This window comes from Emydura macquarii, unplaced genomic scaffold, assembly GCF_026122565.2.
Source record: "Emydura macquarii macquarii isolate MOO-44397 ecotype Brisbane River unplaced genomic scaffold, CSIRO-AGI_Emac_v2 contig_587, whole genome shotgun sequence".
Taxonomy (NCBI): domain Eukaryota; kingdom Metazoa; phylum Chordata; order Testudines; family Chelidae; genus Emydura; species Emydura macquarii.
The window spans coordinates 17,058,898-17,084,930 of record NW_027130724.1 but is presented as its reverse complement, the minus strand read 5'-3'; the positions used below and the strand labels follow the sequence as shown (position 1 = coordinate 17,084,930).

General features: G+C 39.2%; 1 protein-coding gene across 15 annotated transcripts in view; it reads right to left on the bottom strand.

The window, feature by feature from the left end:
• The window catches only part of MICAL2 (microtubule associated monooxygenase, calponin and LIM domain containing 2), a 184,250-nt gene that overhangs the window by 52,995 nt on the left and 105,222 nt on the right, over positions 1-26,033 (bottom strand). For 12 of the 15 annotated variants that reach the window (XM_067540830.1, XM_067540829.1, XM_067540837.1 and 9 more), the window contains one exon: positions 22,782-24,499. In XM_067540830.1, the coding sequence (XP_067396931.1) occupies positions 24,459-24,499 (41 nt within the window). In that variant the 3' untranslated portion in view covers positions 22,782-24,458. Of the gene's footprint in view, positions 1-2,209; positions 2,403-22,781; positions 24,500-26,033 lie in introns of those variants that run through there. The other 3 variants (XM_067540831.1, XM_067540845.1, XM_067540835.1) reach the window with 3 other exon arrangements.

The window sequence follows — 26,033 nt, the reverse complement described above, 5'->3', positions numbered from 1 at the left end:
CACTAGAACCTTCGTACCTCTGAGAATCAGAGGCCAGAATTAAAGTGGAACCCTAACTTCCAGCAGATGAGTTTCACCACCTCTTCTCTTCCCTCCTCCCCCCCTCCACTGGTAATGGCATTGACACGTAACTCTAACATTGAAACAGTGGAGACCAACAGCTGATGGATTCCTCTTGTAGCAGAGCATCAGACTTCGTTTCCAGTAAATAAACAAAACCTGAAAACTATTTTTATTTGAATCCGGTTTAAGCCTTTGATAGTCAAGATCATTAATGGAGACTGACACACCACTGTGACTGGGCATTGTGCCATAAGGGAAAAAAAAAAAAAAGAAAGAAAATGGACACGCCAGTAGTTTTGATAGATATATTTTTGTTTTAAAGGATAACCTCCCCCACTGAAGTATTTATTTTCTCTGGCTGGCAAGACTATAAATACCATAGTACTATGAAGTTTATCCTCTGATCTTCACTCATTAGGTGGTCATTATTCATAAGTATCTAAAGCTAGTACTAAGAAGCAATGGCCTTTGTGGTGCAAATAATATTTGACCTCGTATGTCATTTGCACCTTCCCACTGAGAATCCCAGGGTCAGAATGTACTGGTAAATCATGGACTGTCATTTGTCACTTGCTATTTCATTTTGTCTTTCTTTTTTAGGCAACTAAAGTACCTACTTACTGAAGTACTGTCTCTGGCATGTCAGGCAAATGATTACAGCTTTAGCATAATACCAGGAAGTCGATATCAGCAGAGCTGGCGCAAAGCCATTTTGATGACAAGCATACCAACACCCTAGGCTGGATTGCCTTCTGGGACTAAACCAAACACCTCTGGATCTGAAAGCATAGTCTCTATTGCATGAACAAAAGGACCAGATACATGAGATCAGAGGCTGTAGCAGATTCAAATATCTGTATGTGATCTAGCCACTGGAGAGGGACAAACAGCCACACTGTATTATTGTATGCATTGTTGTTGTAGTCATATCAGTCCCAGAACATTAGAGAGACAGGGTGGATGAGGTAATATTTTTAACTGGACCAACTTCTGTTGGTGAGAGAGACAAGCTTTTGAGCTTACACAGAGCCCTAGGTAAAATATTACTACTTCAGCTGAAGAAGAGCTCTGTGTAAGCTCGAAAGCTTGTCTCTCTCACCAACAGAAGTTGGTCCAATAAAAATATTATCTCATCCACCTTGTCTCTCAGACTGTATAATTGTGGGTTACGAACATATATTGTACAATAAGTCTCCATTCTACAAAATGTTTTATCAAACATAGATAGGAAACTATGAATCTCTTTCTCCACTGAGCTGTTTTTTCCCTTGAAGCAGTAACTGAAGAGTCCTGGAATAAATTCTTTCCCTCTCTGTCTGAAATACACGTTAACTGATATAGCCAGACATGTGACACAGTACAGAGTTATGGAAGACATTTATAGGAGGTAAGTTACTTTCTAAAGCCACATTATCCAGTTTTAGCAAACTATAAAAGATTATTAATGGGTATTTTAAAGGATTTTTAGAATGTTAATAAAGCTCCTTATTACAAAAGTTTTTGCATTTGCAACTTTTTTTTAATTAAAAAAATATGTATTTTTAGGCAGATCTGCTCTCAATGAAAAATGCAGATCTAGCCTTTATTGTAGAAGTGTAAGTTGACTCCTACAGGACTGTCAAGAGTTAAGCACAGAAGTCTAAGATGGTCTCTCAATTTTTATATAAGACATGGGCTTCCCTCATAAAAATCTCAAAGAATCATCACATTTCTAATTCCATAAGGATGGAAAGCCCCATCATATGTCTAGAAGAACAACTGAAGAGGTAAGCTTCTCTCAGAGGTAGAAGGCATGTCATATGATACACTTCTGCCATGGTACGCCCACTGTTCTAATTGATATACTGTCACTTTTGGGAAATGAATAGCTGAACTTGGTTTGATCAGGGATCATCTGACTCAGGCCCTTGTGTGGGATGTGAACATCTGAAAATTTCCTGCTAAGAGTGTCATATGTCTAGGGGAGGTTAACAGCTGCAATAAAGACTTAATTCATTTCTCTCTGTTTTTCTTGTTGCTATTTTCAATTGTTTTATGAGCAGTCCAGAAAACCCAGGCACTGTATTTTGTGGTTAACTTGTTCCAGGGAGAAACAGGCCCAGCTTTCTGGGTTTTTTGTTTTTTGTTTAATAGGATTAGTATATACCTGCTTCCATCACTGGTTACCATGACTCGAATGGCCAGAAGGTTGTGTTCTGTCATTTCTTCCTCAGGGACGATTCTCACAGAATCCCACTCAGAAGAAAGGGATGAACACCTGCTCTCAAAGTCATAGTGCTCAGAGACATTCTTAGGCTTCTTAGGAGAGATAGGTTCATCTGCTATATTGAGGTAGTAGTCTAAAAAAAAGCAAAGGACATGCAAACATACTTCATGATATCAGAAGCAATGAAAACCAATGAATTCAGTGGAAGAGATTCAGATCCAAAATACCTTTGACGTTTATTCATTGGCCTCTGAAAACAATTAACATTACATTGCTTAAAACACCGTAACACTCGCTGTAGCATGTGATCTATCCAGGTATCAGATTGACACTGCCATAGAACGAGGTCTTCTATTTAGCCACACAACACACACATCACAGCATGGGCAGTAGCAGCACAAGCTTTCCCATATAGTCTCACCAGCCTGCACCAACCCAGATCTGAAGAGAGCAAGTCTAACGATGACGAGGTAGTTTAAGTCTTCATGACTGCTTGGATCCTTGCTGTCTTTGCCAGCAAGCTGGCTGGTTAATGCTAATCGCCACTCCAAACTCATTTCACACAGGCCACAAGCGGTCATTTTCAGTCACTACCGATGTAAAGCTCTATGGCCTCTTACCAGTCCATGAGCCAAACAATGGCTCATAATCACTCCCAAAATGGGGAGTTGGGTTGGGACAGACAAGTGAGGGTGAACGGCATCTAGTAGTGGGTTGGCGACGCAGGGGTGCCAGATGTGGTGTGGGAATGTGGAGGAGCATAAAGGACGGTTGGAGAGGTATGTATGAAAGAGGGGGTAAAAGAGTCAGACATTGGGAAGGAGCCCAGGTGGGGAGTGGAAGCAGCATTACTCCTCTTGCCTGTAGGAATTTGTGTTCTCTTTCTTCCCACAACTTGTGTGGTCTCTTTAGAGCAGCTTGAAGAAAAAGGATGGATCAGGCCAAGACCTTCTTTTTGCCTGCTAGAGGCACACACTCCCTTCAGCTGACAAACTGCTGAGGCATGGGAATGCTGAATGGGGAAGAAGCTATGTAGTTGTGAGTTCACAACAACAGAACAGAGGAGAAGGTAGGTAATGTGGTTTGAGGGCCCCACATGTACACAAGCTATGCATTTGTGTAATTAAATGTGCAGAAGTACGCCAAGTCCTTTATTTGCAAGTACATTGCATGGTTTTTTGGTAAATTGGGACCGCTGGGCAGACCAAAATAGGCCCAGTCTTTTTAGAATGTTATTTTTTTCTTGTAGAGCTAAGTATGAAGAGTCTGGGGAAGAAATACTTCCATTGGCAATCCACTGACATGATCCCTGGGTTTCCAATGCATACAGAAGAAATGAAGACTCAAAAAGTAGTGCTTTTTCCCTCATGGGTGAGATTTTTCAGAAGTGCCTAAAGGAGTTAGAGCCCATCACCCACTGAAACTCCCAACTCCCTGAGGAGTTGCAGCACACAGCTATAACTCAGTTTGCAAAAGCATAATGAAAGTTTACCAGCAACATTTAGTTACCCACCTATTATCCTGAGGACCGGAGATAATGAAAGAAAAAACAAACACACAAGTAATGATTTTTGCTTGCCTGCCAAACCCTCCCCCCCCCCAATGTTCTCCCTTGCAACATTCTCCTTGCCCACTTTGCAAGAGACGGACCCATACACTAGTCTGATTCTCTTCTCACTTACACCAGCTTTACTCCATTTCACTTCACAAAATTATTCCTGGTTTACTCCAGTGTAAATGAGAGACGAATCAGACCAGTGTATAGATCAAGAACTGTTCTCTCGTGTGAAATAAATTCAGCTTAAGTTGCATCAGCACAGCTTCTCTATACATGACATGAATTCATTCTTCACACTTGCATATTACAACTAATAATGTTAACTCAAGCACTTGTACAGTTTGAACATGGAAAACAACTAGCTGAAAGCATGAGTGCTACAAGGAAAGGGATGCCACAGAAATATTATAATGCAGCTCAAGTGTTTCCCTGTAGGACAGTTTTGAGCAGCTGTTCTATGCCTATAATTATCATAGCTTTTCCCCTTGCATTCCCAAACTGCCATCTTACATATCTTTTAGATGGTACACAGAAGTTCCTCTCAGAAAAGCTCTCCAACTGGGGCTGGGAATGTATACTGCAGTATCATATATGCATCTTCTAACCAGTTTCGAAGTCTAACCTGGCAATCTGAATATTGTTTTTCCTTCCATCCTTTGTCTTCCCCCCTGCACTACCAGTTGTACTGAACCATGGGATCTGAACACAAACAGGCTGTGATACAACTTCCATGTCCTTATTTTCCATGACCTCAAGCAGCTTCCTTGTTATAGTACAGAACCTTTCAGTAGTTCACTGAAAATGAAAACGGATTCTCCTGGCTTGAGCATTTGTATTTTTCCTCTTTTGCTAAATCCAGCTGAACACTGAAAGAAATAATAATAATAATAAAAACAGTCCTTAATGGCAGGAGAGCTTGCTGTACAGTTGTACCCTTTTGTTCCAATCTGATTAAGTGTCATTATTTAGTCCATCTCAGACTCTGAGCAACAGGATATGTGATTCCATAGTAATTTTATGGACTACCTGGGCTCCAAAGAAGCTAAGAACGCAGCATCTAGCACTTCTTAAAAGGACACGGGCAAGCTCTTTAAATCTAATTTTGCACATACCTTCAAAATCAATATACTTTCATAGCGAGAGGGCTCCGCAGCTTTCATTACTATAATCCTGCTGCTCCCATTCTTTATAATAGATGAAAGAAAAATAACATCTCTAAATACAGCTTCTGTTCACAGAAGAAGATCTTGTATTCAGCTTGGAAATATTCACTCAGCCAGTCTGCTTAAAGAAAAGGGGCCACAAATTCAGATGCCATCTTTGCTCCCATCTGGAAAACCAGCATGGCTTTTCCTGGATCTCTACCTCCCTCTCCCTAACTCCTCCAATGAAGATGGAAGTGGCGGTCTTCCGAGTCCTTCAATATATTAGGCTCCATTAGCCAGAGAGGATCATTTGAGACTAATGCAAAGTGTGCCCTTTAGAGCCTGAGCACACAGAACCTGCAGAACTTATAGTAACTACTAGTTCTGCAGAACTTATAGTAACTACTAGTCCAGAGACCTATATTTAGACCTCCATTGCCTCCAACTTATAAAACCATGGTAAACCTAAACATGATCAAACAAACAAAATCAAAGACAGCATCTATCTTCAGACAATGAGTACCTACAGACACAAGCATCTGGCAACAAGAGCTGGGATTAACCTAAAAAAAACCCCGAAAACTTGAAGTGTGATGAGATCACCAAATCTGATCACGACTTGCTCCTGGGAAGGGTCTCGTCTTTGTAGGGTCCTTCTTTGGACTACACTGTAGTCACGGTGAGAATCACACACACATGCTTAAAAGATAATGGAAGGGGTAGAGGTAGGAAAGGATAATATGTGGAGTGAAAACAGAATGTATTTTACTTTTTTCCATCTTAGTGGCCTACTGTGGACTTTCCAACAACATGATCTGTTTTGCTTAGTTAAGAAAATAAAATAGCAACCTCAAGTACCTGAGACACGAAGAACTCAAACTATGGAGACTTTCTAAATATAAGAAAATAAACAAGAAAAAGGAGGAGGAGTGCCGAGAAACACGAACACGGAGATTAATGTTGGTTACCAACAAAAAATTCTCAAAATTCAGCAAGATCATTGCATCTGGCTGTGACGTTTTGCAGTTTACCCAGGCCACTAAGGGTTTCAGTCACCGTCTGCCTTTAACCCTGGTTTCTTGTGGCTGTGAATCTTTGCTCCAGTGCTCTGACCTCAACAGCCTGCCAGCAGCCCACAAGTCTCACCCTGACTGTGCCCGACCTAGTTACTTCTCCTAGACTGACGTTCGTATCCTTTCAGCTCCGAATTCACCCCCAAATCATCCTACTTCAGGGACCACTGAAGTCCCTCTCACTGGACCCTCACAGAGAAAGCATTTGGTTCACTGCCTTTATAGAGAGAGAGTACAGTACAACACTCCAACCTGTTAGCTTTCTAGAAGCACACAATTTATTGAACTTACACTGCACTGATGATTTATAATGAAAGCAAAACAAGTGTATTAACAAAAGAGCAGGAATTAAGTGATACCAAGTAAAAAAGCTAAAGAGAGATATGGTTAAAAGCACATAGAAGTGAAAGCATCCATCTAAAAGTCTAAAACTTAATCTAGAGAGACACATTTTGTTCCAGTCTTTGTTCTCTTTGCCTGCAGTCTCCTTTCCAGCCTTTTACTGCCAGGAATCCATCATAGGGATCAAATCGCCTGGGTTGTCTCCTAAGGTGAAGGATGAAGATGGAGGCTTTCTCTGTTCTTTATCTTTCTAAGAGACGTCTTTGGCTTACAAGTCAGGAAGGCCTCTTTAGGAATCCAGTCTCCTGGGTCTCTCTGGGGCACAGAAGCCATGTTAAATCTCTGTGTCTCAAGTTCAGGATAAGAATAACCCATGTTGGGTTAGCTTGATGGCTTTGGTTACTGCTAATACGTAAATTGAGGTAAACCCGCATTCACATATAGCATTAAAACATTCATTTTACAAAGATATTAACAACCAGAGTATTGTTAGACTTCGGATGGTATCTCACAAGGCATGTTTTGTACAAATATTATTGCAGTAGTGTGTAGGTGGTGAATACAGGGGTGCTTAGGGCCACACTGGCTTTCCAAGGAGGTTTTACGCCACTTCTGCACTTATCAATCTTGGGGTCAGCCAGAGGGACTAGTTTGGCCCCCAGTGCAAATTACAACAGCCACTAGTACCAACTTACTCCTGGCTGTAATGGCCCCCAAGAGGCTGTCCTAAGAGCTGGGGATACCTAAAGGACGGAGCTGCTACAATTTCTCCACACACATGTTCAACTCTACATTGGTTCTACCCCAACTGTGGGTAAAGAAATAAAGATTAATCTGGCTCTCTGCCTCTTTTATGCTGCTAGTGTGGCACATGGCACGTGGAACAAAGGCCATTGTCTTCACCCAGATGTTGAATACAACATTAAAAGTCCACGATGAATAAACACTGGCCAGTCATCAACTCTACATTCCCACTGGTCTGTTTTTTAATTGTAATTACTGCTGTTTCTCATAAGGAAGGGTTAGGAACTTTTCTAATGCCCTCAACCATGCAATGACTTACACACTTGCTGAACTTTACGCACCATGAATACTCCCAATGAAATCGAAGGGTGCATGTGAGTTTTGCAAAGACAAAACTGGCCAAACTCCCATTAAATTCAGAGGGACTAGCATTTCTCCCACAAGTTAAGCACACATGTAAGGCTTTGCGGGATAAGGGCCTAAGGATACTATGCAATTTGAATGTTCTCTGCTTAAACCTGGTTCTGCCACCCTCACTCACACTGAGAAGTACTTTACATAACAGCACCTTGATTTCAGTGACATTAGTCAGAGTAAGGTACTGCTCAGTGGGATTAAAGGTGGCAGAATCAGGCCCATTAGGCCCTTATCCAAGGAACATTTCAATTCCTGTGGAAAAGAGACAGTATGAACCTAGTACAAAGTGCAGTGACAAGCAGTTCATGTAAACACCACAGATGAAGAACTTCACCAGTTCAAACAAAAGACTGGATGTTACACAGATTTAAAATCCTTTTGTTAATTATTACCTACACTTTCATAGCAATGCAAACAAAAATCGGCTGTCAACTTGTCACCATTCTCCTTAAAAGCCAAACTGAAAAGGAGAGGAGTATTGAAAAGACAGGAAAACGCTGGGATTGAAAGAAGGAATTGTAAATAAACTAGAAGTGGTGAGACCTTATTCCACAAAAGAAAATTAAAAAAGGTATGCCTGACATGGGCTTCCTGATCCAGCAAAGCACTGAAGCCTGTGTATAATTTTAAAGCACATGTTAAGTGTCATGCTGGATTGGTGCCTATCTGAGGAGTACCCTCAGTCCCTGTTTATTTCAATGGAGTTGAGAGTGCTCTGCACCTCAATTTTCTACCTATGTATTTATGGTACTTATATGGCTCCATTACCATAACACCTGAAAGCCTCAATCTTTAATCATATTATCCTCACAACACCCCTGGAGGTAGGGAAGAACCATTATTTCCATTTTACAGTTGGGGAACTGAGGCACAGGAAAACTGACTTGCCCAAAGTCACACAGGAAGTCTGTGATGCAGCAGGGAACTGAGTCTACCAAGTGCCAGGCTAGCCCCAGAACCACAGGCTCATCCTTCCTCTCTAGGACTGGGCCCTCATTTTGTAAGGTTTTCCCACTATAAACAGAGACTGAATAGGACTATTTGAACCTTAAATGATAAACATATGCAATGACATATGTCATTGAAATGTACAGTCTCTGGAATGGACAGATACACAGGCCAAATTTTCTGCTGGTGTAAATTAGTGTCTCTCCACTGAACTCTATCGAGTGGCACCAGATTATACCAGCAGATGACATAGCTTATGGGAAATAGGCACTTGAAATAGCCTATTGCATTCACGTAAGAACTTTCTTCATTTCCACCACACACTGAATACTGAATTTTCTTGGGTCTTCTGTTTCAGCATGCTAATGATCTCCAGCTATGAGCATACATTCTCTAGGGCCACAGTTTGGACTGAAGCTCATATTAATCTGTTGCCAAAATGTTTACGTAAATTTATCCTTGAGGGAATAGACATGCTGTGCAGCTGCAAGGTGTTAATCCTAATGGTAGCACTTACGCAGCCAAAACTGAAGTTTAATCCTGGCCAGTGGGGAGATAGCATGCTCTAAGTATTTACTAACAGACTATGAGCCAATTAAAATGAAAATGTCTTAATGACAATCTACTACTTTTGTCAGTGTATACTAGATGTACAACAGCAACTATTTCTTAAGATTTCTAAATTAGTCAGCATCATTAAGATACAGTGTGAAAGATTCAAGGAGCTAATGTGTTAGGTCAAAACCTTTCTAGTCCTCAGACGCTTTACAGTACACAGAACCAGGAAAAAGAGTAAGTTAGTAAACAAATGTGATATTGTTGGTTGTACCTATTAATCGGCAGCAGATACCTGGTAAAAGTCCCTCTATAATTTGAATAATTAGTTCTTACTTTGTCTACTGTACATGGGCTACACTTACACAATGATCATATGCTGTTATTGGAAAGTGATGAAAGTCTATGTCCTGGTCTACACTTACCGTGAAATTCGGTGGCAGTCGACAAGAGATACACAAGCTACATAGAGTAGCTTGCGTATCTCCCATCGACTTCCTAAATTCTAAATAGCATGGCGTCCCTAATATGCTGCACCGACGGGAAATGCCTTCCCATCGGTGCAGCATTACTCTTTTTCCTGCGGTGGATTTATTCAGTCGACTTCCAGATCGATTAAGCAGGTCTTCACTTCCGCTCAATCGATCGCAAAGAATCAATCTGATAGCGGTGAATTTGCCGCCATCAGTGAAGACATATCCGAAGAGATCTATAAAGAACATAGCCTTACCACAAATGAGTGTTCGCCTCATCCTGATGCCATTCTTGTCTATATAGACTATAGATGTTCAGGGTATGTCTTATTACGCGGAAGCACAAGTATGATCAAACTTTTCCTAGCTCATATTTTTTCTGGTACACAATGTGGTGATACTGTAAGGTCATCACAAATGAAGAAATGACGTAACATGTCACTACACTACAGAGGTGTCGTACTTGGAACATATGTGATTGTGGGATTGTTATTATTGTGCAACTAAAAGAAAGCACAGCAAATACCAGAAACTGGTACTGTTACTATTGAGTTCATGATGTTTGCTGTCTTTGAAGGCATGCACCCTCAACCCACATTGAAGCCATTGGGAACACCCACTAAAGAACCTGAGCACAGAGTTCTACAGGACAAAAAGGAGGCAGGATGGTCTTTCTGTTAAGTTAACTCAGGTGATCTGAGTTCAGTTTCCTCTGTTGCAGATTTCCTGTATGATCCCGAACAAGTCACTTCAGGTGGAATTTTCTAAGATGCCTAAGAAATTTGGGCACCAATTCCCAGTAAAATTAAGGAAAATCCTAATTTTAAACACCTCTGTTCCTCAATTTCCCATCTACAAAATGAAGATGGTATTTCCCCCTATCATTTATGGACAACAAATTGGTTGGTGAAGCACTCAAATACTATGGTGTGAGGAGCATCTAAAAGAGCCTGCACAGATAAAATACAACATCTTTATTTCCAACCTTGTAAAAACATTGTGAAACACCCTTCATTTCAGGTTACCCCAAATTAGGGATATATTAAATGCATTTTTGCAATGTTGTAGACGTTTGAACTGTTCATTTTACAATCGCCTCTGACAGGCGATCAGACAAATTGCCAAGGTGGTTCCAAAGGTTTAATTTATTGGAATTGATTCTACTGGTTATTCAACCCAAATTTCCTACTGCAGTTCCAGACTGACAATATTAATCTTTTTTTACAGGAAGAGTAAATATGAAATCTTTTCTTCTCTTCTTTAGGAGGTGACAGAAATAATCTGGTTTCAATTAAATTAAAAATTGGCACCATCTTCAGTGATCTGAACGAGGCCATTCTATATTCATTCCACCCACCCACTGAAACATAGATGAAACCTTGGATAAACAATCCTTTTGTCTGTAAGCAGTAGTTTCCATTAACTACTTCCAGATAGACACACTAGGAGAGAAACAACTGTTTTCCTTACAATCAAAGGATTTAGCTAAATATGCAGTGACATGTGGAAAAGTGACCTTACAAATTAAAGAAGGGCCCGAGTTGCCAAATTCATATCTAGGTCAGAACTCACCCAAAAGTTTAGCGATGCTCGGAGATTAACCCATCAGAAATAAAGTACTGAGCCACAGAAGTCCAGCTATGGATCCTTGCTTATCCCCAAATCTAGATTTTGGTTCGGGTCTGTCTCTAATAGAAATAGCACCGTTATGTTTCACATTTATTCTCAACTACTACTATATTAAGTTTGCCTGGTTTATTATTTTTCTAACAATCAGCAGTGCTAATTGATCTTTGTATCTGAAAAATCACTCTGGGGTAACCTTGTACCATCACCACCAGCAACAGATTCTAGAATGAGTTGGCAATGTGGCTAATGCTGAATGAAGCAGAGAGAATACACCTTGCTCTTCCGAAGTTGCATTGGTTCTGCAATATTAAGCGCTTGTTTGTTTTTGACACGAAACTGTTGAGTTATGATTGGGAAATAGAAAACCCCAACAGAATCACTTTTCTGAGCAAATATTTGAAAATAAGCCATGATGTTTCAACAAGAAGATTTTCCTTAGGGAAAGAACCCACAAGGGGAAAGAAATGTAGAGCAGAATCTATATATAACTATGACCAAAATGTTGAGACCTGAAGCTCCTGAGTCCATATTCAGTGGCCCAGCGATCAAAAGCACCCAGCCCCTCCTATTGAAGAAAGCTATTGGTTTGTAACTTCAGCAATGTTCACACAGGTGAACGCAGAAGGACATGGGAAGACAGTGCAATTCACTCATTTAGAAATAATTATTACAAGGAGGGACACAAATGGGAGGGTCGCATTTATGTGCTTTCAAAAATAGATACACTTAACTAACTTACAGTCAGATAATTATCACTTAACCCTCACATATTTTTAAACTAAATCCTGCATTGTCAGGGGATGGACTTAATATACATCTTTAATGTATATGAAGAATGAGGTGGGGCTCATTTCTAGATCACCCTTTGATATTCTGGTACTACCCATAGATAATTATTTAGGGCAGGCATTTCAATTCTGGCCCATTTCTAATTCTTATTTACGTGAACTGACAGAAGAGTAATTCAATGAAAGCTATTACCTCACCCACCATGTCTCTCTAATATCCTGGGACCAACACAGACATAAACAATTAAAAAGTTTAGTCATTTGTCTCCAACATCCCAATTCATGCTATTTCAGTGACTCCAATGTAGCAGAAGTTTTTACATAGCTTTCCTTTCCTTTCTATGGAGGCCTTGTTTTTGGCTTGATCCCTTTTAAGCCGTTCAGTAGCCCTGCAGAAAGCACACAGCCTAAAAGTAGCTTATGTTATTAAAAAAACTCACAAATTAAATTGTTTTTCTGCTTACTGAAAGAACTCAGTAATTATGCTTCTGCTGATGACAAGTTTAAGATAATCATGAAACTTACAAAAGATTCCCCTATCCAGTGAGGCTGGAGCCATGACCTCAAATGACTTTTTTTTTTTTTGGCAAATGTGGAGCCTCAGATGTGTTTAGAAAGCCTATCAGCTCTCTATAGCAAGCACTATCCACTCCTGGCAGAAGTCCTCGTGGAGACAGGAGAGAATTAAGGAAAGAGGCAGGGCAGAAGAGTGCAATTAAACATCCATCTATATTGGGTGCAATCCCTGAAGAAGGCTGAGCAGTCTGTGGACATGATTAAAATGACCATCGGAAGCAGCTGCCTACCGCTAGAGTGTTGAACGTGTTCTGGATACCTAAGCTGCAGCTAAGAAAAGAGGGTGTAGCATAGGAGCAAAGAACCAGAGAGCAAATATATTTGCAGATTTTCTCATTGGCCCTCCACACACGCTGTGCATTAAGACAAGAGTGACAGCCATGTTCAGGAACCATCCGCACTTGTCCATATACCAGAAACTTGATGTGGTAATATTGTGCACAAGTTCTTAAAGCAGCAGCTGCTTGCAATTGTTAAGAATATAAGAATGGCCATATTGAATCAGACCAGTGGTCTATCTAGCTCAGTCTTCAGACAATGGCCTGTGCCAGATGCTTGTTTTCTTTAATCATTAAGTCTGCAGCTTTGGGGGGTTATATACATGAAAACAGAGTGTAGTCATGACTCCTTATCTGGCCTCTAATCTGCCTGGCACCGCATCCTGAAGACAGCACATAACTTTGGTAGTATTCCCTGAACAGTGACGTTTTGCCTGTTCTTGTAGTGAGTTACTGTAGAGTGTTCCAATCTGCAGTGTGGAGCAGAGCGGAGCTTACCAGTGTTGGAATTTCTGAATCAGGTCTATAAAAGAGATCAAGCTCAGATTTTAAAAGGTCAGATTTATTTGTGAACTGTTTACTAATCCTTCATGACTAATAAAAACAAATCAAAGGTCAGCAACTTATAACACGACTGAACATTTTGAGATAAAAGGCCCAATAAAGTTTAACACGTGGCATGCTTTTCTTCTAAATTGTTATAAAACCTTGGCCTATTACAGTGAAAACAGCCAACTACATACTCCTCCTCGCCAAGAATTTTTTTTCAGGCACATCAATTTTATTTTTATTTAGTTAAGGCACAAATGCTGAGTTACGTAATGGTGACACACAAATATGGTGCCTATTCAACATGAAATGATGAGGTGGTGAAATACTGGACAGGATAAAACAGGAATTCTGATATTGCTTGGCTTTATGCCAGGCTAATGACACATTTATAATGTAGGCATGAAGACACAACAAAACTCTACAAATAGTAAATGTGGCCACCCCTGCCAGCCCATTCCCTACCTGGCTCCTCAATTCATTATAAATTCTGTGCTCAAAAATGGAAAACTATTTTAAACAGATGCTTGTTTCAATCCATCATAAAGATCTCTACACTGGAGTTTTGGTTGGCCTAAAGTAGGCATAAATTCTAAGCACTAAATCAGAGAGTCTCAACCTTTTTTGCTGGGACCCCCTTTGAAAATATTTCAGGCTGTGATGACCCCCTCCAAAAAAGTTACCACCCCCCATGTCATGCCACCCTTACTTCTGCACTGCTGCTAGGATGGCACTGCCTTCAGAGCACTCGGCCAGCAGCCGTGCTGACAGCTGCAGCCCCGGCGTGCACGGGGCTGATAGCTTGCGATCCCCACATAATAACCTCGTGACCTCTTGAGGGGTCCCAACCCCGAGTTTGAGAATCCCTGCACTATACCAATGCCCTCTAGGACAATGCTCTGCCACTCTCAAAGTTAAATGACAAGGATGGACAGCAAGAGTGTTTGTCAACCAGAAGTTCCATGACAGAGCAATGGGAGAGAGGTAGTCATCTAAACAGCTGAGTCTTGGGCTGTCTAGGGCTTTACCAACAATTATCAACTCTTGCAAATATCTTATAAAAGTAATAATAAAGGTGCTCATCACCATAGCATCTAAGTGCACCCAGAATCAAACAGAGAGCTAATGAAGAGCTCAAAGCAAAGATGTCTCTCAGTCACATTGCCAAGCCCTATTTAACAAGGGGACTGCAGCGTTCGACGCTAACCGATGCTTCTGAGTGGTCTGCCAAGTTAGTTTCGAGCAAAGCACATTACTGTAATCTGGCCTGGAGATGACAAATGCTCAGGGACTGGCTGCATTTGTATCAAGCAACAAGAATCTCAGCCTCTACTTCAGTTGAAGATGATAAAAGACATTTCATGCTACTCTCTCAGAGTGATAGCGGTGGCTCCAATCAATTATTAAAGACTCAGCACCTGTGAGACCATTATCTATTGATAAAGCAACTCAACGCTCTTCCAGATGCTTCCCCTTACTTCCCAACATTAGCTCTGTTTTACCAGGCTTAATCTTAAGACACTTACGATAGCTTCCATCCATGATCCTATATTGGACAGAATGGCTCACAATTACTTGCATCACTTCAATAGTAAATTTAAGACTAAGCTTGTGCAATGCACTATGAGCCTGTTTAACTCATTGACCCAAGCATATGGAGGACAACCAAGATTAAAAAAAAGGATTGGACCTTTATCTGGACAAAAAACAAGATATCCAGAGTTATAACAGCAAGAATTAAAACAAAATCCAAACAAAAAGAAGAGTCGTGGAAACCCTTGTGCCTCAGGGAATAAGCCAATATGTAAGTGATTGGGTAAGGAAGAAATTTTCCCTGGGGACAAATTATTCCGTAACTTCTTGCTGCAGGATTTGTTGACCCTTTCTTTGAAGTAGCTGGGTGCTGGCCACTGTCAGAGACAGGAACCTGGATTAGATGGACCACTGATTGATCCAGTATGACAAGCCCTGTGTTCCTCACATATATGTTAAACTGGAAGGCTGACAAGATAGAAACCTTTGGTGCCCATGAGCCAGGTTAAGAAATCACAACTATCCCCATCATACTCCTTGAAATGAACAATGTACCCACCTTTGCATACTTCAGTTCAATCCGCCAGGACTTGCAGGCAAAGCAACACCACTTACTATGCTCAACTGTGTCAGAGGTTGGTGACAGCACAGACATCTGGTCATTTTTCCCCCATCACCAGGAAGAGAGTGGCTACCAAAGATAACCACACAGTCTCCAGGCTACATGCCAAGGATCAAGAAATTCAGATGTTGCTGGAGTTGACCAGCAGCCAACCTGCTTGATAGCAACCTTGAAAAAGAGGGAAGGTTGAAGACTGTATAAAAACTTGTGATATCATGTGATGTCATCAACGGATGTTGTTTAATTAAGGGCCTCACCATTCTTTTTATAAAGCCTTCACCTGTCACAGACCGTTTCTGATGATGTGCAAAAACAATATGGCAGAAGAGGAGTTAGAGACCAGTGTGTTGAGGATCAAAGGCAAAAGATAATTAACAGTCCACTAATACATGAACAAAGTAGTCTAATAGTTGGAGAGTACTATTGTTGCTTATTATTGGAACAGTGCCCAACATGTGCTAAATGCTGCACGGAGTAATGAAGAATCAAGGTCCCAGTCCTAAGAGTTTATAATCATTATTTCTCAAAGGGAGATGGATCCAGTTGGTTCCATTAGCCCCCAAGGTTGGGCCATTAAAAACATGCCTGCAATCCAACTAGAGCAATGATATACCCTGATTTGAGTCTGCTGGAATTAATAACCTACCACTGAACAATGGGGTTATTACTTATAACCTCTGAGCCAAATCCTTGAGCCTGACTGTTTAACTCAGCAGTACTCAGGTGTTCGGAATCCCTTTATGCCTTTTCCAATCTTTGGGCACTAGTCCAGTCTCAAGAAGCAACAGAGCAGTACTGAGGCTGCTCTAAATTATACCAACTGGCAAAGGGCCCTCTCAAAGATCATTCTGACAACTGGAAGTCACCAGAGTGAAAAGACTGTCTCACTACTCCTCTTTTTCCGGTTATTCCCTACAATAGGGGAATCTATACTTAGTTCAACCCCTAAGATCAGGTTCAGAGTGAGAGACTTATCCAAGGAGAATCAGAAACCACGTGGCACATCCTTGTGCGCTGGTTCATCACTTCATGAGTAACAGACACTGAAGTTGTTCAGAAGAACAGTAAATCAACATCTCTGGTTTCAGACTTGATTTCAGCAAAAAATTCAGCAGAGTAGCAGCATACTTTGTATACCACCAACATTCAAATTAACTTGCTTGCTCGGACTTGTATATTAGGTGGATATAAATTCTATAGAGATATGTTCATTTGGGCTCAGGGCAGTATCTGTAAGTGTCCTACTGCGTCCAATGTGTGCTTCGATCAAAAGATCAGAACAGATGGAAAAGTCAGATATAGTTAAAAGCTAAACATTCTGCTTTAGACACTCAATGGGACTTTCAATTGAGTTAATAGGCAACCACAATTTTTTTTATTTTTAGAGCAAAATTTGGCCAAAGTGAGCAGTATATCAATCAGCAAAGGCTAGCAGAATATTGCTCCCTAATTCTGGGCCTCTATCCTTTTCTCTGAATGCTGTGTGTTTGTGGGGTTTGACAATATCATTAACGCTTCTCTCAAGATCGAATGAAGAACACTGGCAGCCTTAGCGTGAGTCTTAATGCAAAAGACTTGTGATTATTACAGGGTTGCTGTTCCACATAGCACACGATTTCCTTTGCCTGACTAGTTTTTATCCATGTGTGCTTATGTTTTATTCGGTAGAAAGAAAACAGACCTAGTGGTTTTGAGGGGCCAAGAATTGTATTAGCGGTTTGGCAGAATGACACTTTGGGCAAGTCACTTCACCTCTTTGTGACTTATTTTTTTCCATCTGTGAAATGGGAATAATGCTAACCCATCGTCCAGTGTTGTAACAATTCATTAGAGTTTAAGTGCTTTGAGATCCATGGATGAAAGGTACTACAGAAATACTAAGTATTGTTATTATTGGTGGGAGATAGGTATAAAGCAATGGCTATAAATACAATTAATTAATTAATTAATTAAGTAATGTGTGTGAAATTAAAGCTTTGCAATTGATTGTATTATTAATGGTAGCACCCACACATACTAGGGGAATTTATATCATGCATAGCTCCCTATGTGAGAGAAGACTTGAGTATGAACGGTAAGAGACTGACAGATTGGGGTCTGAGAACACTGGAGCAGAGAGGATGTGGTGGTGGTGATAAGGTGGGGGGAGATCAGGATTCCAACTGTGCCAGGTAGCCGACCCAGCACAACTTGGCCATTGACGTTACTGAATCTGCTGATAGCCCAACAGAACACCCTGATGGTGTTTGGCACCTCAACCAACCTGGCAAGCCACAAGTGCTGCTGAACAGCCCAATCTAGGCAAAAAGATTTGCTTCCCACAGACTGACCACAGGAAAAGTATTTTAGCCAAACCTTTTCACAAGCCAAAGCAGCCCTGAATGGCTAACCAGGTTTGACACCAGGGCTGTATTTGTGGTCTTCCAGCAACTGCACTGAAAGCATCAGATGGAAGCTGTATTTCCCTGGGGTTTTTTGCTATTCTTTTTCTTTATCTCTTTGTGCGTGTTTGTCTGGTCTTGTTTGAGAGAACACTGACAATTAGCTGACTCTCTCTCTTCCCTCCCCATCCGCCCCCCAACAAGGACGTTTCAGAGCATCCAAAAACTCTTAGACAAGGGAAAGACTGTCCACCCTCACAATCTGCCTTGAGTAACGGATGGCACATACCACCACAGGAACAGACCTTGCTCTGAGAAGAGGAAAATAAATTACTTCACCTTTTGTATGGAGCAGCTCACTCCTACCTGTGACCCTGAGCAGTTACTCAGACTGGCAAGTCAGAGGGGTGGAACCAGGGCTCCTCCCACACCACATGCCTCACTTTTCCTGCCTATTACTCAGTGTGTTTGGCAGATGGTAGCTCATACTCTCCTCCCCCTGGCTAGAGTTGCAATCTAAGTAGGGTCTATATAGAAGAGTAAATTCTGGGGCATTAGTCCCCCTTCTCTCCTGCTAAATTGAGTAAAGGCTGGGACAATTTAGCCCTCTGTGTCTCAGTATACTGTTCCCCAGCTGTAAACTGCAAGCTAAAAAGGATCTTTTGTCCAGCTCTAGTGTGTGCATGCACACTCATAAGTTCTTCTGTAGCAAGTTACTTTAACAAAAAAATTTGTTAAAAAATTCCTTACCTATTCAGTTCACAAACACTTAGAAATTCAGCCACATAACATAACCAGACAATTCTGACTAAGGAAAGCAACACAGGATTTAAAGCAGGCAGTTTCTGAATGCATCCTGGGACGATGTTAACACACTAAAACAAAATAAGCAAAACTTAGCACAATGCGAAAGTAAAAGCCATTAATTGAAAAGTTATAAGAAACAAAGACAAAAGGTGAAAAAGATGGGTTTATATATTTATGGGAATAGGTTTCTCACATAGGAGTCATTAGCACACGACACTCATTTTAGAACAAACGTTGCATAAAACGTATTGGAGCAATTTGTGTTAGTCTGGCATATTAATGCACGTAATCACAACAGATTCAGCATGGAGCAGCAAATTTTAAGCCGTTAGAGTAATCAACCTTAGTTTAGTGCCTGTCAAACAGTGGTTTCTACAATATGCTAAAAGCAGTAAAACAATAAAACGAGGACATGAACCAATACGTGCAGACAAATGTCAAATCAACAAGTTTAACGGGGCTTCACTATAGTAATATGCAAATTCCTTTGTAACGTCACATTTCAAAAGAACACATGAGAAATTCCAGCCATTTGAAATGAGTTCGGAGACCATCACCTGAGGAGATGAGATCAAAGTCTTTGTTCTTATTCTTATGTTTACAGTTCATGAAGAAAAGAAAAGTGGCCTAGAGAAATATTTACATTGCTAATTTGTATATTTGGACTAAGCATTAATGCATTATATCTTTTGAGCTTAAACATGATCTTTCGTACACAAGTAAGTGCTGCACAAATGTGTCATGCTTTCAAAAATATTCATAAATATTAATAGTGAAATGCAATATATTTCTAAATACATCACTTTTAAGTGGAATGAGAGGAATGTGTGGGCAGCAAGTGGATGAAGGCCAACTAGAATAACCCTATCTGTACTGCACATTGTGGGGGCAACGTAGACCTGTGACTTAATTCTTGAGGTAGGAGATCATACAGTATTATCTTCCTTGTATTTTTATTTCTCTCATGTACTCCAAAGTTCAGAAGGAAGAGGAAAAGCTGTTTCACAGTGGCTTTTTATGAATCAAAGACATCTGAATTCATGCAGGAATTACTAACACAGTGACTATGGCAATTTCAAGGGTTTGTTTGTTTGAAAAACCAAACTTACTTCTCAGATGCCTAAAAATTTTCAGGTCTTCTTTGGATCCTAAAGTACTAGCATGGAATTAACAAAGGAAGTCTACCTTTCAGAGTAACACTAAAAATATGGTTTCATTAACAGATACTTAGGCAAGTAATCCTGTATTGAATTAATAACTATGAGACCCAAGCATAATCAGCTTGACTTTTCAAAAGTACAGCCCAAAGTGATTTTAAAATATCTTTATAATAATTATATTAGAAACAATTTGAACCATGTTAAAAATGCCAAAAGGACAATGAGTTGACATGGCTGAGATGCTTTATATCTCTGTAATTACTGAACATGAATCAAGTCTACAGCATAGATATAGCTTGAGTTCCTTAAAAAAAAAAAAAAAAAAAAAAAAGACTGAAGAATGCAAAGAATGAAATGATTTAAGGAGGCCTCACCAGCATCAGCTCCAAACCTCCATTTGCTGGAAGGGCGCAGTTAGGCAGTGCTTCCAGACTAGAGTAGCAGGAGATTTGCTTGTTTTTTTGTTTTGTTTTGTTTTCTTTTCTTTTCTTAATCAAACACCATTTTCAATACAAATTATAGAAAAGAAAAAAGGCATTGTTGTGTGTGTTTCAAACACCATGTGCTACGGGATAGGCAAGAAAAGGGCATTCAGTCTTCTCATCTACAGGGTGGTCTAGTCACATGGTCCGAGCAAAGAGAGCTCATGAGGGATAGGAGTTCTGAATTATAGCTCTTAAACTCATACAGATGTTAATGTTCTATCCTCTGCTTCTAGCAGTGTTATCAGGGACAAACCGAGGGAATTTAATCTTTTAAATGTTTTATTTAACAATGATTTTGACTGAGAAGCATGGAACTAACACGAAGTTCACGTTGATCATTCTGCTTGTATGTTACATCTCCTTCCCCATCCTTGTGTCTGTCTTGTCAATTTAGGTTGTAAGCTATTTGGGGCAGAGACTGCTATCATGTGCTATTTATTCAGTACCTGGGGCCCCAATGTTGGTTGGTCCCTAGGTACTACCATGATAAACATGATTAATAATAATCAATTCTATTTCTTCACACTAAAGCTCACGTACACAAATTGCAAAACACAATACTTAGGAACTTCGTTAGTCCTAATGCAAAAGAGGATTTAGACCATTTATTTATACATTATAATGCAGGGAGTCAACAATGAATGTGTCTTATTAAATGGATCCTACAATGGGGCCAGGATGGAAACAGCGCAATGCCCTCAAAGTATTTCAGTACCATTGCTTCTGTCCAAACCTGAAAGTACCAAGACAGGCAAAAATTACAGCCTCCAAGCAAGATCAGTTTGCTTGAAGGGTCATTTTAGCTCTTATTGGAGGTGCTTTGCCCATTCTTAAAGTAGTGCCCAATATTCATTCTTTTACATAAAAGTCACTAATCCCTGTTTTGATTTGTACATCTCCTCTTACTGAAGCAAAATTTCCATTCCTGATGGCCTTGTGGATTGTGTGTCTTGCCTTTTTTAATTAGAGCTGATTGAATAATTCATTGAAAAAAATGTTTGTTGTTCATTTAGGCAGTTCTTCTAACAATTCTTTGGGAATGTTTTGTTATCTCCACTATTCAAGTAGCTCATACAGGTTTTGTAATATTAATTGCTAACACTTTCTGTAGTAACAATTATTTGCAAGTCAATTTCGCCATTATTTTACCAGCCCTATTTTTTTTTTTGCTGTAAGGGACAAGGAAAGAGGTGAAAGTTAAATAACTGCAGAGATAGGAGGAGAAGGAGAAAATAGGATAACCAAAAAGACAACCAAACATGATTAACTGAAGGGGGAAAAAAAAAAATCACAATGTTACCATACAGTAGATGAACCGCAGGCAAAAGTCCAACAGATTTCTGGAGTTTACAAACTGGAGTAGCAACATACATCTTCCTGGAAAGAGCTGAAGATAACAGAAGCATAAAGCTTATCCACAACCATTACTTGCTTTCCCTAGAATGCAATATAGTCTTTGAAAAGAAAACATGTCATGTTGTACTACATGCTCTTTGAAACACAATAAATATTCGAAAGAAAACATGAGAGAGGCAGGTGAAGTTAAAGGAAAGGGGCTGTATTTCATCTGTGTATGCAGTTCTGTCAATCCCTGAGCTCACAGAACAGAGCTATTGTTCACACAGAGAGTGAATCACACCACTAAACTCCTATTTATCTTTACAGTGTGTGGTGCAATATTAATGGTTAAGGGCCTGATGCAAAGCCTCATGAAATCAGTGGAAAGGCTCCTATTAAATTCAGTGGGCTTCGGCTCAGACCAGAGAAGAGCTATAGTATTGCAGCATCTAACATAAGCAAAACATGTAGAATCAATCTGAGTATTTGTTATTCAGTTTGTATGAGATGTTCTGTACATAATCCGAATAAGATTACACCAAAATGGTGTGCTTTCCTTTCTATAGGTAAAAAGTTCCTCAGTAAAAGAGTGATTATAACCTATTTTAATTGAGGTCTGTGAATAAACTAACATGCATCCCCCCCAAATATAAATTATGCCCTGTATTAAGAAAATTCAGGGATAGATTAAAGTTTGCATATAAATGTACTGGCAAATTGTCGTTATCTCCATGTTTCCCCAAGTTCTAGATTTGGATAACTGTTCACTAATGTACATTTGAATGTAACAGCATCTTTTACACAAGTGTCACAAGCAAATTACTTTATGGATTTTAATCTGAACACATTTTAATTTCTACTGCCAGCAGCTATGCGGTCTACAGTATGTACAATAGACCTATATCAAAAGACTTTTCTTAAAGTCTTGAGTGTCCCTGAACAGCATGTATGATGCTCTAACATATCACAATCCAGCAATATTCTAAGTCCTGTTGCAGCTACAGAGTGAGATATTATGGGGGAATTTGATTATCAAACTCCTAAAATAGTGTATTTGGAAAAGAATTTTTTTTTTTTTTTTTTTTTTAAAGGAAGAGAGGAAACAGTGAGCTTTATAAAGAGCTAAATTTATTTTTGTTTGCAGCAAATACCATAAATAAGGCTAAACAATTTTCACAGTGTGCAAAATACAGAATTTCCATGTGACATTTTAAATACAGAATTTAAAAAACTATTTAATAAAAAATTTGCTCAGATAAGATCAAAAAGTGAAAAGAAAGCAAGAGATTTAGAAGGAGAGGGACAGAATCCTTGATGGCATTCTTTAAAGAAATGAAGACTCTGCAACAGAAGGTAAAGAAACAAAGCAATGGCAAGTGATTTGAAATGAGAGACCATTCCTTCATAAACCTTATCTTGATGAAGCATGCAGAGCTTAGTAAAAAACCACTGAAATGATAAAAATCCATACTTGCATCCTAACCTTGCGGTGAAGAAAATGATGCATCAATGCCATGCAGCAAGCTGGGGGATTTTTTGTTTTAAAAAGGGATTTTTGATTCTCGTAAAGAGTTTAAGGATACCAGCACAGTCAATCATTTTAGCAATATATAGATACAGATCAACAAGATAATGAGTTTGCTCACCTGATCCTCCAGTCCTTCCTCATTCTACAGTAAGGCATGCAGAATGAAGCCCTCACCAGGGGATGTTTACAACCTCCATAACATTTTGTTCAGAGAGCTTTAGATTAATTTGCTAAGATCCCGCACATGCAATTGGATCCACAACATGGCCCGCTGTCCCACTGACATTAATTAGAATATGCAGGAATGCAGGGTTCCATGCTAATGGATCCATTTGCAGGATTGGTACTGAGGTTCTCATTTGCAGTAATCTCTTTTTTAGATGATCATTTGATACAAATATGCCTGGTAATTTAAAAAACATCTCCCAAGCCCTTCATAGGAAATAAGCGTAAACTCTCATGCAGCAAGACAAATCTACTATCAGTTAATAGAACAAACCCCAAAGTTGCCACTGGGGCATAGTTAGAACTGTTACTAATAAAAATAATTTGAACCAAACATTCCAATTACACAATCCTGATAGCTTAATATTAGAAAATGAATTGCTTTAAAAATAAAAGAGCACCTCCATTTTTATTAAACTGCCTACACAGAGCTCTGATTTTTTCTCGTCTAGGAATTTTTTATTGCTCTGAATGTGGCTTTTGTATCAGAAACGTCAACTTTTTTTCCCCACTGAATATTGAATTCTAATTGTTCACATTTATATAGCACTTTTTCATTCAATTATCTAAAAAGTGCTTTATGAAACTTTCAAGCATTACTTAACGTTGACTTCAGTGGAAGCAGGACCACATCCCAAACAAGACCCAGAAGACCATCTGTAAGATTCTTCATGCTCTGATTCTGAACTAGTGTAGATATAATACTTTAAAGGAAGTAGGGTTTTAGTTAATTAGTGTTTGAAAAACAATGGACTTGCCTAACATTTAAAAATGTGAAAAAAATATACATGCAGGGAAGGAAAGAAACATCCTTTTTAGAAATATAAAAAATGATCTCTTCTTGCATTGTGCACTATGCAATTGGTTAAAAAAATGATCATGCTAAAGCTTTCATTCATTAATATACCAGACACACACAAATTGCTCCAAAATGGTTTTAAACAAAAACCATGTAATGTTGTCAAACAATATTAGGGGTTAGTAACAATATTCTGAAACTGGCAAGCAGAACAAACACCTTACAGGAGAAATGTTTCAGCCAATGAGTGGATGTAGAACTGGAATGTTGAAATGAACTAAAAGTAACACGGGATATTGGAAAAAGGAAAAAAAAGAAAGAAGAAGAAAGAGGAATCTTAGTTTGGCTATAGGAGTTAATCACAGACTACTAGGCCAAAAAGAGATTATAATGTAGAAAAATCAACCAAAATTAAACTGCCTTATTGATTTATGAGTGATGCCTTTCTTCATTAATTTATAAAGAGGAACAGTTATGAACCTTACTGGTAGAATTTTAAGGCTAAGGATAAAACATACATAGGATTAATGATACTGAAAGTAACGTGAGACTTTCAGCAATACTAACGATTTTGAAATGCCTGTGAACATATACATATAATTTCATATTCCTCTGGAAATATTTATAATCATGAATATGTTTGCCCTGAAATTTTGTTGTGTTTAAAAAAAAAAAAAAAAAAAAATCTATGAACAACTTACACTTAATTTCTTTGTTTCGCTTTCTACTAACAAGGTTCATTTTCTTAAAATTCATGGTATGTCACAGGTTTTCAAGCTTCTTACTACACAGTTATTTACCTAGACTACCATTATGCTCAGGCTGCTAAAATTCAGAACATCCTCTAACTGACAAACATTAGTGGAGAAATCTTAGAAAAAGTATTGCCAGACTGCATTTTAGACAGACAGTCCAAGACTCTGAATCAAAACTAATGCTAAATAAAATCAGACAATGTATTTCTTAATGTTCTTTAGGATTGCTGGAGTAAACAATATTATGGGCCTTTTCTTTTTTTTTCTTAAATTAAAATATTACTAATAAGGGTAATGACTGCTGAAGAAGAGTGCAGTATTCCAAATACTCTAAGGTAGTACAAAAACATTTCTCTACATCTATACAGCTACTTACTATATTACTGTTATGGTCCCGGTGTTCTGTCAAAAAAGTCTAGCAAATTCTCACTGGAGTACGTTTGAGCATTAATGGCAAGTTTTTTCAAATGTCATGGTGTACTTGAAAACCATGCAAGTTCTTTGTATAAGCTTTGGCAAACATCCTCCTCATCCCCTCCACCCCCAAAATCCTGAAATATCTTCCCATTGAAAACGGTATACGATTTCATTTTCTGTATTTTTTAAAATCAAGATAAAATTATCTGGAGAAAAATCTGTTTCTATTAAACCATCAAACTAGTTTTGTTTTTGTTTTTTAAAAAAAAGACAATATACATTCTTTTTAATGCCAAACAAACATGAAAATGTCCATTTGGTCTTTGCACTATATATTAAAATCAACACATCTAAGATCACTGGCAGGTGACCTCTCCTCTCCCCTCCCCCCAGTTTGCTTTGTACCAACTGCTGGCAACATGTTTTTGTTGCTTAAATTAATGGCTTTTTATTAGAACAAAATGCTACAGATGCTTTTAATTTTTTGGAGATCTGTCCATATGTTTCCCTGTCAACTACTGATTTTACAGGTTTAAGCACTGAGAGAAAGGGAGTGTGTATATAATGGGCTAAAGGATGCTAGACAATACTCAGAATTTGGGGGGTTGTTCATGACTAATTGCTATCAGGTAGCATTAA